Source organism: Chrysochloris asiatica, unplaced genomic scaffold, assembly GCF_000296735.1.
Source record: "Chrysochloris asiatica unplaced genomic scaffold, ChrAsi1.0 scaffold00140, whole genome shotgun sequence".
NCBI lineage: Eukaryota > Metazoa > Chordata > Mammalia > Afrosoricida > Chrysochloridae > Chrysochloris > Chrysochloris asiatica.
Genome location: NW_006408658.1, coordinates 6334520 through 6346750, shown reverse-complemented (window position 1 = coordinate 6346750; position 12231 = coordinate 6334520). Strand labels below are relative to the sequence as shown.

The 12231-nt window shown below is 37.3% G+C and overlaps 1 protein-coding gene across 1 annotated transcript in view; it reads right to left on the bottom strand.

The window, feature by feature from the left end:
- Positions 1-12231, bottom strand: part of NUP98 (nucleoporin 98kDa) — an 89791-nt gene that overhangs the window by 52920 nt on the left and 24640 nt on the right. The window contains exons 2-7 of the mRNA XM_006870256.1: positions 10712-10815; positions 8979-9080; positions 8683-8859; positions 6329-6468; positions 5071-5178; positions 902-1082 (exon numbers count right to left, since the gene is read on the bottom strand). Of these exons, the coding sequence (XP_006870318.1) occupies positions 902-1082; positions 5071-5178; positions 6329-6468; positions 8683-8859; positions 8979-9080; positions 10712-10787 (784 nt within the window). The 5' untranslated portion in view covers positions 10788-10815. The remainder of the gene's footprint in view (positions 1-901; positions 1083-5070; positions 5179-6328; positions 6469-8682; positions 8860-8978; positions 9081-10711; positions 10816-12231) is intronic.

The following is a 12231-nucleotide window of genomic DNA, read 5'->3' as shown; positions in this document are numbered from 1 at the left end:
AGGAAGACCCCCAATGAGATGGATTGGCCAGGTGGCATCACTGATGGACTCAAGTGTAACAGCGGTAGTTTTGCTGTGCATGGGATCGCTATGAGTCGGTTCTGACTCGATGGCACCTAACAACAACAACAACAACCCTCTTTTTATTGGCAAAAACTCAAGTATTTAGACCACTACTTCCCTCTAGCTGGTATATTTTTCCCTCAGAAACTTGCTTACACCCCCACCTACCTCAGATTGATCACTTCTCAAACATCAACTTCTCAGTTAAGCCTTCCTTAACCATCTTCAATTAAAACTACACTTCTCCACATCCCCATATACATTCCAGACACTCCTTGCTACCTCAGCATAAGTGAATTATTTTTCTAAAAAGCACTTAAGACAAAGTGACAATTATGTTTTGCTATCTATTATCTTTCTTCTCTCATTAACAGGTAAACTCTGCAAAGTGGTTATTGTCTGCTTTGTTCATTGTTGTATATCCAACAACTAGAACAGTACCTAGTATGTGAGAGGTTTTCAATAATTTTGTTAAATGAATACCTCCAATGATTGCATCTGTGTTACCACATCCAAAAAGTTTATGGGACACATTTTCTATTTGAACTACATGTCACACTAAAGCCCACTCTAATTTAGAAAAGATCATAAGAATACTTTACATTTCTTTTGAATTGCAAGGTTGGTGGTTCAAAGTTACCAGCCGTTCCTCGGAAATCCTATACAGGGTCGCTATGAGTAGGAACCGACTCATAATCATAACAACACTTCTTATGATTAGATCTGAGAACATTCTGACAATAGTCAGAAGGCAAAGGAAACCAAGCTGCAAATCATGGACACATTAGCCACCTATAAGCTTAAATATACTCAATATGATACAATGTCAAATACTTACTAGTTCCAAAAGCAGTTTTGTTCTGACCGTATACAAAGCCTGAATTAGTGGTGGAGGAGCTGAAGAGTCCTGTAGCACTGGAGGTGGCTGGAGAAGACCCAAACAAGCCAGTCGTGGTACCTGCTCCCACCTGGTTCTGAGGGCCTTTACGGTTAGCTTGATAATCCTCTAAACGAAGTTCCTAAGAGAAATGAAAACATATTTCCAATCTTAATATGTTGTTGTTGTGAAGTGCCATTAAGTCACTTCTGACCCATAGCGACCCTGTAAGGGTTTCCGAGGAGCAGCTGGTGAGCTTGAACCGCCAACTTTGCAGTTCAAACAGCTTTGTAGTCTGACACATTAACCCACAGTGCCATAACAGGACTCCAATCTTAATATACAGCCCTGAAAATTCTTTAGGAAACTAATACCTCAATTCTCAAATTTTAAACATAGGAATCATGGCTAAAAGACAGAAAACTCAGAATGACACTTAACCTTCATTATCATTAAAAAAAAATTTTCCTGTATTTTATGTTGTTGTGATGTCAGTGCTGTTGAGTCAGTTCTGACTCATAGAGACCCTGTACAGGGTTTTTGTGGAGTGGCTGATGAGTTTTAGCTGCAACCTTGTGTTCCAGAGCTTGTCCTACAGCACCATACCCCTTAATATCCATACCACCAGTATCATAAAACTTTAACTGAAAGTTACCATTCGTCTGTCAGTTTGTCACTGTGGTGGTTTGAGTGTTGCTGCGGTGCTGGAAACTGCCACTAGTATTTTAAGCACCAGCAGGGTCACCTATGGTAGACAAGTTTCAGTGGAGTTTACAAACTAAGGCAAGGAAGAAAAGAAAGGCGGACCACTCCTGAATGGTTAGCCACTGAAAACTTTATGAACAGCAGGGAAGCATTACCTGATATAGAGCCCCTCAGGTTGGAAGGCACTCAAAATATAACATGGGAAGAGCTACCTCCTCAAAGTAGAGTGTACCTTAATCATGTGAATGGACCAAAGCTTTTGGGACCTTCATTTGCTAATGGGGCACAACTCCAACTGGGAAAAAAAAAGCTGAAAACATCCATTAAAATACTCAAAACGTGGAATGTAAATGAATCTAGTAAAACTGGAAGTCATCAAAAATTGAAATGGAACGGATAAAGATAGATACTCTAGGTATGAGTAAACTAAAATAGACTAGTACTAGCCACTCTGAATTGGACAATTATATGGTTTACTATGACAGAAATGAAAATTGAAGGGAATGGGTATGGCACAAATCATCAAAAAGAGCATTTCAAGACCTTTTCTTGAAGTACAATGCTGTCTGTGATAGGATCACATCCATACACCTACAAAGAAGACCAGCCAATACCACTATTATTCACATTTATGCACCAGCGATGAAAGCCAATGATGATGAAATTGAAGCATTCTACCAACTTCTTCAGTCTGAAATTAATCCAGCATACAATCAAGATGTACTGATAATTACTGGTGATTGGGAAACATAGAAAAAAGATCAATAGTTGGAGAATATGGCCTTGGAGACAGAAACAATGCTGGAAATTACATGACAGAATTTTGCAAGACCAATGACTTATTCTCTGAAATAAACAACATAAACAGTGATTATACACACAGACCTCATCAGATGGAATACACAGAAATCTAATTACATCTGTGGGAAGAGACAATCAAGAAGCTCAATATAAACCAAAACAAGGCCAGGGGCAGACTGTAGAACAGATCATGAATTGTTCATATGCAAGTTCAGGCTGAAGCTGTTAAAACAAGTCCAAGAGAGCCAAAACGTGACCTTCAATATATACCACCTGAATCTAGAGACCATCTCAAGAACAGATCTGATGCATTAAACAGTAATGACTAAAAACCAAGGAGTTGTGGAACAGTATCAAGAACATCCTACATGAAGAAAACAAAAGGTCATTAAAAAGACAGGAAAGAAAGAAAAGACCAAAATGGGTGTCAAGAGAGACTGTGAAACTTTCAAAGGGCTGCTCAAGAAGACAAAGTCAAGTATTATAATGAACTGCACAAAGACCTAGAGATAAAAAAACAAAAGGGAAGAACATGTTCAGCATTTCTCACGCTGAAAGATCTGAAAAGAAAATTCAAACCTTGGATTACAATATTGAAGGATTCTATGGGCAAAATACTGAATTATGTAGGAAGCATCAAATGAAAAAGGAAGGTATACACAGAGTCATTGTACCAAAAAGAATTGGTGATTTTCAACCATTTCAAGAGGTAGTATACGATCAAGAACCGATGGTATTAAAGAAAAAAACAAAAACAAACCACAAGCTGCACTGAAGACTTTGGTGAAAAACAAAGTTCTGGGAACTGATGGGATACAAATTGAAACGTTTCAACAAATTGATACTGGAGGCGCTCATTCTATGCTGAGAAATTTGGAAAACAGTTATCTTGCCAAATGACTGGAAGACAGCTGTATTTGTGCCAGTTACAAATAAAGGTGGCCCAATGAAATGCAAAAATCTCCAAACAACATCATTAATATCATAAGTAAAATTTTGCATCAGCATATCCACAATCAGTGTTCAAGGACGCAGCAGTTAGAACTCAAATGACCTATTGCATTGTACAAATCTACTGCAAAGATGTCTTTAAAGCGTTCAAGAGCAAAATGCCACTTTGAGGACTATGGTACACCTAACCCAAACCTGCTATTTTCAACTGCCTCATAGGCATGTAAAAGTTTGAGAATGAATACGGAAGATGGTAGAAGAATCAATGCCAGTTGAATTTCAGTGTTGGACTGCCATAAAAACAAATGAGTATGTCTTGGAAGAAGTACAGCTAGAATGCTCCTTAGGAGCACGGATGGTGTGACTATGTCTCTTGTACTTTTGACATGTTGTCAGAAGGGACCCATCTATGAAGAAGGACGTCATACTTGATAGAGTGGTTGTTGATGTTAAATGCCATCAAGTCATTTCTGATGCATAATGACCCTGTAAAGGGTTTCTGAGGAGCTGCTGATGAGTTTGAACCGCTGACCTTGTGGTTTCAAACCAATCTTGGGGTCCACCAGTGCTTATCCTACAGCGCCACACCAGGACTCCTGATAGAGTGGAGAGGATCAGTGAAAATGAGATGGATTAACAGTGGCAGCAGCAATGTGAGGCTGGAGCAGCACTGGGCAGTGTTTCATTCTGTTATGCACAGAGTGGTAATGAGTCGGAATCAAATCAATAGCACCTAACAATAGCAAAAACACAGTCTAAAGGGCCTAATGTATTATAATCTTAGCCCTTTTAATAAGCAATAAATATTTTCTTTTGATAAAATTCTATGATCTTGCCTACTGCCACCACTAAATGTAAAAATTAGCTGATGAAAGATGAAAGATTCTGGAGAGTTTGGAAATTTGAGAAAATGTGGAACAAATTTTAAGAGTTTTATTTCTCAAGTCAGAATCTATAAGCTCCAAGAAAGCAAGTTTGGGATGTAGGCAGAAGCAGCAGAAACAGTTACAATCAGGAAAAGAGCTAAAATGTTTGAGTATTTTAAAAGTTTATACAAGGGACATCGATGAGAAATGGACTTCATGCAACTACATAAATCTCACAACACTGAAAGAAAACAGATATAAACGAGCATACAATGTCAGATTCCAGTTATATAAAGTTTTAAAAAGGGCAGTAAAGATAGTGATTACATTTGGAAAAAAAGGACTGTCACTAGGAGAGTATGATGGGTATGTGTGAGATGCTAGTAATGTTCTGTTTGTTGATCTGGATCATAGTTACTTGGGTGTCTTCACTTAGTGAAAATTTATTGAGTAGTAAGTACGTTTTGACATTGCACTTTTCTGTATGTATGCTATACTCCCACAAAAACAAGTTTATTAAAAACACACACACACATACACTGCCTAGTGTAGTGTGAGCAACCTCCAATTCAAAATAGACCATTAGTAGAGCTACAACAATACACACGAGCTAAACACAATACTTACCTAAAAACCCAATTATCTATTAAACATACATTAAAATTTAAAACAATTTGGTTCATGTTAAAGCTTTTCACATAAATTCAATGTGAACCACCTAATCCCAAAACTAACCAAAAACATTTTTAAAAACTGCTTTCCAATAGAATGAAAAAGTTAGACAGCACTATATTGCATTTTACTCACCTCTAGTGACTTGCATTCATATTCTTTCATAGCAGTAATACACTGGTGCTTGGTGCTGATGTTAGTGCTAACTCCAGCTTTGACCATAGTATCTGTACCAGTTGGAGGCTGCAAAGGAAAATAAAGACAAATTTGGAATTCCAAGGTTTATATTTCTACTATGACACAATTTCTCAACCAGTGAACTTTAAAATTAGTCCGTTTAGCCATTCATTCATTTTCTTGATTTTTTTAAATAATAGTCTCATATAATACTTGTCCTTTAGTGACTGATTAATTTCACTCAGCATATCCTCCAGGTTCATCCACGTTATGCAGCATTCTGCATATTCACCATTATTACTTAATGCTTCATAATGTTGCAATATATGTACGTACCACAGTTTCATACTTGATGGGCATTTAAGTTGCTTCCATCATTTTGCTTTGTGAACATTGCTAAGATGAACGCAGGTATGCATGTATTTGTTCAAGTTGAATTTTACTTCTCCAGGATCTATACATAGTAGTGAGACTGCAGGATCATACGGTATTCCTTATTTCCAGCTTTTTAAGGAAGTGCTATACTGTTTTCCTAAACCATTTTATAATTTTACTAGCAGTATATGAAAGGTTCCAGTCTCTCCACACCCTCGTCAACATTTGTAATTTTCTGTTGTTTTTAAAAACTTTGCTATTAATGAGCATGGGAGTTCCAGTCTCTTGACAGCCTTGTCAGCATTTGCTGTTTTCTCTCTTTTTTTAAAAACTTTGCTATTAATGTTGGGGTAAGATACCTCATTGTTTTGATTTGCATCTTTCTAATGGGGTCTTGATGTGGCCCTGTAGGATAAGGACTTGACTGCTAACTGCAAGGTTGGCAGTTCAAACCCACCAACTGCTTCTTGGAAACCATATCAATAGGTTGCTATGAGCTGGAACTGATTTGACAGCATTTAACAACAACAAAGATTATTTCTTGAAATATGAGATACATTGCCTCTAAACTTATACATACACTGGCAAAAATGTCAGTGACTAATAAAAAATTATCTGCCAACATTTAACATTAAAAGCCATTCTAACTAAGAGGTCAAATTATGAAAACAGAAGTTTAATTTTACTTTAATGATTTACAGATTTTATTTTTAGTGTATCTTTCAAGAAGAGCCCAAATCAGTTATCCGTAAATGAAAAGAACAATTTTTACAATTTATCCAGCAAAGAAATATACAGGTAGAAAAGACATACATTTCAGAGAATAGAAAAACATACTTACATTGAATTTAATGGTAGTCCCAGTAGGTGCTGCTGTAAAACTACTTGGCCCAAAAAGGGAGCCAGATGTGCTACCAAAAGGGTTAGAAGTGGTATTTGTAGTTCCAAAGAGCCCTCCACTGCTAGTACTTGTTCCAAAATCTACACATTAGAAAGAAAAATGAGATGGCAACCAGAGGAATTTAAGAATTCCTTTAGAACTGGGATATGGCATTAAATCAGCACTACTTTCACATTACAAATGTTCTTTCAAATCTCTCTAGCAAGTTAAGTTCAAACCATACTTCAAAGTTCATAACTTTTGATTGAGACAAAATCTGAATCCTTTAGACATCTAAGTATTCATGATACCCTCCCTTGGGCATATTTGGAAGACAAAATAAAAGAAATATTAATGTTTCATCACAAATTTTATCTCATCCTTTCCAGGGTTAAGACTAAATGTTGAATGAACTTGTGTTTCTGAAAACATCTGGTCACAAAAGACTTCAGCAGGGGCTCATAGACTATTTTATGGACACATATTATTTTACACACACACCCTCAAAATGTTTAAGACACACAAAAGGTCCTACCAGGGCAATCAAACACAGCTTAAGTTAAAGTTTCACCCAAAAAATATAATTTATTGTCTATCATTTTATAGCACCTAATAAAGAAATAAAGTAGCTCCTTTGATTACTTTCCAAAAAGCAGTCCTGAAAAAACTATCCCATATAAATGAATTTAACAGTTAGCTAAAGATTTGGAATCCTGGTGTGGTGCTACAGGATAAGTAAGCATTGGACTGCTAACTGTAAGGTAGGTGGTTCAAACCCACTAACTGCTCCTTGGAAACCTTATACAGGGTTAGTAGGAGTCAGAACTGACTTGACAGCACTTAACAACAAAAATTACTTCTTGAAATAGATACTACCTCTAAAGAGGAAACCTGGTATGGTTCCTTCCATAGGGTAAGCACTGGACAGCTAACCACAAGGCAAGCGGTTCAAACCCACCAGACACTCCTTGGAAACCCTATGTAGGGTTGCTATGAGTCAAAACTGACTTAACAGCAGTAACAACAACAATCTCTAAAGAAGTTATACAATAACGCCAGAAATATGAGTGGCTTAATAAAAAGTGCCACCCTGAATATGCCCAATCTCTTCTGATCTCTGAAGTTAAGCAGGGTCAGGCCTGGTTAGTACTTGGATGTGAGTTGTTGTTGTTGTTAAGTGCCGTCGAGTCGGTTCCGACCCATAGCGACCCTGTGAGCACCTGGGAATATCAGGTGCTGTTGGTGGTTATGGAGTACTGGTATGGTGTTGTGAGTTAATGCGCTGGACTGCAAAATCGTTCTGATCCTCAAAGTCGGCAGTTCAAACTCACCAGCCACTTCCTCAGAAACCCTATACAGGTTCACTGTGGGTCAGAACCAACTATGAGGCACTTCACAACATTAAAAAGTAAGCTGCAAATATTTAATATTAAATGACATTCTAATTACCAAGTTAGGAAGAATGTGATTTGCCACTGGCAGACAAACTGCTATTTCTTTCTAAAAGCAAGTATTAATATGTAAGGGGGTTTCAAAAACTTTATGGAAAACATGGAATTAATAAGATAATGGAATTTTTCCATGAACTTTTGAAAGTTCCCTTGTACAATCTGAAGAAAATGGGCAAATCTCTCTTGAATTACAATGAGAATTCACTTTAAATTGGATTTCATATTGCCACCTATTCAACATCTGCACAATTTTCCTTTAGAAAAATATTATCCAGCCAACAATTTTTTCTCAAAATACAGTATTAGAAGTATTATCAGGTCAAAGTCAGTCTTAAAAAGAAAAAGCTGTTATCAATTAGCAACATCTGTCACAGACAAAGAATGAGAAATTAACCATGTCATGCCCAGTATTTGTCAATCCTTCTCCAGTCTCTTTATATGAAACGAGAGGCAGAAGCATGAAGAGGGCTACTTTGCAGCACAACACTGTTGACTACAACACATTCCTTTTCCAAATTCTCCTGTCTCACCACCAGCACTACACTGACCTGGCTTTTCATACTAGTGCTAGTTACTCCTTACCAAGCATCTTATCCGCTCTACATATCCCTTAAGTAGTCGTGATTTTCACTGTTCCATTCTTGGTTAGATGCACATATTACTCCCTTACTTTTTTTTAACCAGCCTACTAAACTTTTCAAAAACAATGTTTTTCTTTTGTTTGTTTTTTAATTTTCCTTTTCCTGTGTTGTTAACATTTGGTGGAAAAGGGTGACAGTCAGACAGGAGGAAAAGAGAATGCAAGAACATACTTAATAAGGAAACCAAATTGTCTCATGCTAATGTCTAATAATGTCGACTTACTCCCAAAGCCAGTTGGTTTATTTTGTGCAAAAGCATTATTCTGGGATGAGAAGAGACTAGTTCCTGTGCTTGCAGTTCCAAACAAGCTATTTGATGTTCCTGTTGATGTGCCAAACCCAAAGCCAGTGCTTGTGGAAGTGGCTGGCTGGCTAAATGAATTGGTACCAAATAATCCTCCTGGTAAGATGGAGAGAAAGGTAAAAAAAACAAACAGTTAAGTAGACAAATCTGAGTCACTAAATGAAGTTCTAAATGAAATTACAAATAATCATTAGTATTCCAAATAAGGGTCCTACCTGGTTTGGTTTGTGAATTTCCAAACAGGCCTCCAGTATTGTTGCTAGAACCAAATGCAGATGCTCCGAATGCCCCTCCAGTAGTTGTGCCAAAGCCAGTATCTGAAAATGCAAAATCTAAAGTCAGAATACTTTCTAATTCAGGTGACCCAATGAAAAAGAGTTTCAATGTTTTTTGGTTTTTTTTGCTGTTGTTGTTGTTGTTAAGTGCCATCAAGTTGGTTCCGACCCACAGCAACCCCGTATAGGGTTTCCAAGGAGTGACTGGTGAGCTTGAACCACCAACCTTGCAGTTCAAACAGCTTTGCAGTCTGGTGCATTAAGCTACAGCGCCACACCAGGACTATTCCTTATTTGGATAGAGCTACTTATCTGGACTTCTGGTGTAGTGCTATAGGATTAACATTGGATTTTGAACCATGAGGTCAGCAGTTCAAACCTATCAGGTGCCTCTTGGAAATCCTATACAATGTCACTATGAGTTGGAACTGACTCAACAGCACTTAACAACAATAACAACCTGTCTAGTTCTGGTGATGTTGCAGGTTGTTTGAACTGGAAGGTTGGAGGTTCAAGCTCACCAGCTACTTCTCGGAAACCCTATACAAGGTGACTATGAGTCAGAACCAACTTGAGGGCACTTAACAACAACAACCTGTCTAATCTGAAAATAACTTTTAAAATTTAACCAGACTACTAATTATACGGTCTTGGTGTGGTGCTGTGGGTTAATATGCCAGAGTGCAAAGTCGTCTGAACGGCAAGGTCGGCAGTTCAAGCTTACCAGTTGCTCCTTGGAAATCCTATACAGGGTCGCTATGGGTTAGAACCGACTTGACAGCACTTAACAACAACAGAACTCCTGGTGTGGTGCTGCTATAGGATAAGTACTGGCTGCAAACCACAAAGCCAGCAGTTCAAGTCTATAAGCTGCTCAATCAGAAAGGCTGTACAGGGTCGCTATGAGTTGGAACTGACTCAATGGCACTTAACAACTAACTATACAGAATTAAAATTAAGCAACAGACATTTTTTCCCCACTGCTTCCAGGGAATATAATGAAAACTAAATCACAAAAAGGTATTACTTTTCAGTAAATGTTGCAAATATTGATGTTTATCTAAAAAAAAAAAAAAAAAAAACTACAGATAAATTGTCTGTGTTAAAATGTTTAAATTCGCTCCAGTGCTAGATGTCACAGTTACTGGAATGAACTTAATTTGAGAAGCACATCAGAATGAAATGGGAAATTTTTACAAAATACATATGCTCAGATTCCCTACCCCAAAGATCCTAATTGTATAGTTCTCCTGAGAATGTTTATTTGGGGGGGAAAAAATTAAAAAACTCTAAATGTGACTCTGATGGGCACACTTGCTTAAAAAGTCACTGACCTGAAAGTACAAAGAGTATTCTAAGAACAGGTCAGGGAATACTCGAAAATATTTCTGCTGTTGTTAATTTTATTAAGTACAATTAAGGTTTGTAGGCTGAGTTTTTAAAAATCCTTATCATATATAAAAAGATTAAAGTATTTCCTGGTTTTGAAAAATTAGTAGCAAATTAGGATTTTTTGCTAAAAGAATCAGTTAATGTATTTTCTTAGAAATTTTAACAATATCTTTTCCTAGTCATATTTTCAGAGACCAAAGCAGGAATAAAACTCCAATTTGAAGCCATCAGACTGCATTTGTCCTTTCATAATTACTTAATTAAAACATTTAAAAACTTACTCTGCCCAAATGTTGAAGTTGTACCAAAGCCTCCTGTGCCACCCCCAAAGGGTGTTCCAAATGATTTATTAAACATCCTCAAAGTGAGTCTTTGCTTCAGAAAGCTGTAAAGAAGGGGGGGGAAAAATCACTCTTTTTAAAATCACAGAATGCAATTTAATTCTTTTTTTTTTTTAAGTATATCATTTATAAATAAAGGTAGACGTTTTGCAGCAAAAGGAGGGGAGTGATTGACTTTGCAGTCCAGGAGCGAAGGTCCCTGGGACCATCAAGGGAGAAGAGCTGAGAGTGGGACTCTACCCAGAGAAAAAGTGACACCTGAGATGGAGGCAGAGACGATGGAGGAGAGATGGAACGGCTGGGGACTCTAGACTCAGAGAGGGAGAGGGGCTGTGTGCTGATGACCAGGGGGCAGGCTTGCAGGGTATATACCCTTTGGTTGGTTGATGATGCATGGAGGGATTGTAGTCATGGCAATGAAACAATATACGATAGGATGATTGTAAAACTAATGTTCTCCCATGTAAATTATCACATAATTCACAATAACATATTTTTTTTAATTTTATAGAAAGTATATCATTCTGCAGCCCCATACCAGGAGTCCATATCTTGGGTAACACTTCACAATTATTTCTGACACAAAGTTCTTTTACACATTATCTTAACAACTCTAAAAGATTGGTATTAATCTATCACGACTTGTACTTGTATGAGGAAACAGAATCACATACTTACGAAGTTTCCCAAGGTCAGAAAACTGAGTCACATTTTAACCTACCTTCTAACTCCCAAAGAATACCCTCAATTCTAGGAATAAAGTGAGATAAGAATATATGCAGTATTGTGGCAATTTATCTGTTCCAGACCCAAGAACAAGGGATAATTCAAGGAGCAAATCCAATTAAAAGTCCTAGAAAAAAAATCTGCTCACTCAGGCTAAGTAAGCCTATCTTCTTGGTTCTGGCAAAGATAAACTTGTCTCAATCGCTAAACCCGATCAGTCTTTAATTTTATTCTAACTGATATAAATGAAAGAATGTATATTTCACCCTTTTTCCTATTCAAACCTTCCTTTTTCTAATTCTGACTCAATGAAAATGTCTCCTCCCTACTCTCAAATGCCATCTCTTCTATAAGTCCTCCCTAACTTCCTCCAGCAACTAGTTATTCCTCTGGGCTTCTGAAAGGCCTCTTTAAAGTTTAAGAAAGCAAAGAATGAAAGCTACCACTTTGAGGATTAAGGTAAAAATTTCTAAATTAAAATTAAGAAAGATGTGCAACAAGGTTGTATTCTTTCACCATATTTATTCAACCTGTATGCTGAGCAAATAATCCGGGAAGCTGGGTTCTATGAAGAAAAATGTGGCATCAGGATTGGAGGAAGACTCATTAACAACCTGCGATATGCAGATGATACAACCTTGCTTGCTGAAAGTAAAGAGTACTTAAAACATTTACTGATGAAGACCAAAGAGCACAGCCTTCGGTATGGATTACATCTCAATATAAAGAAAACA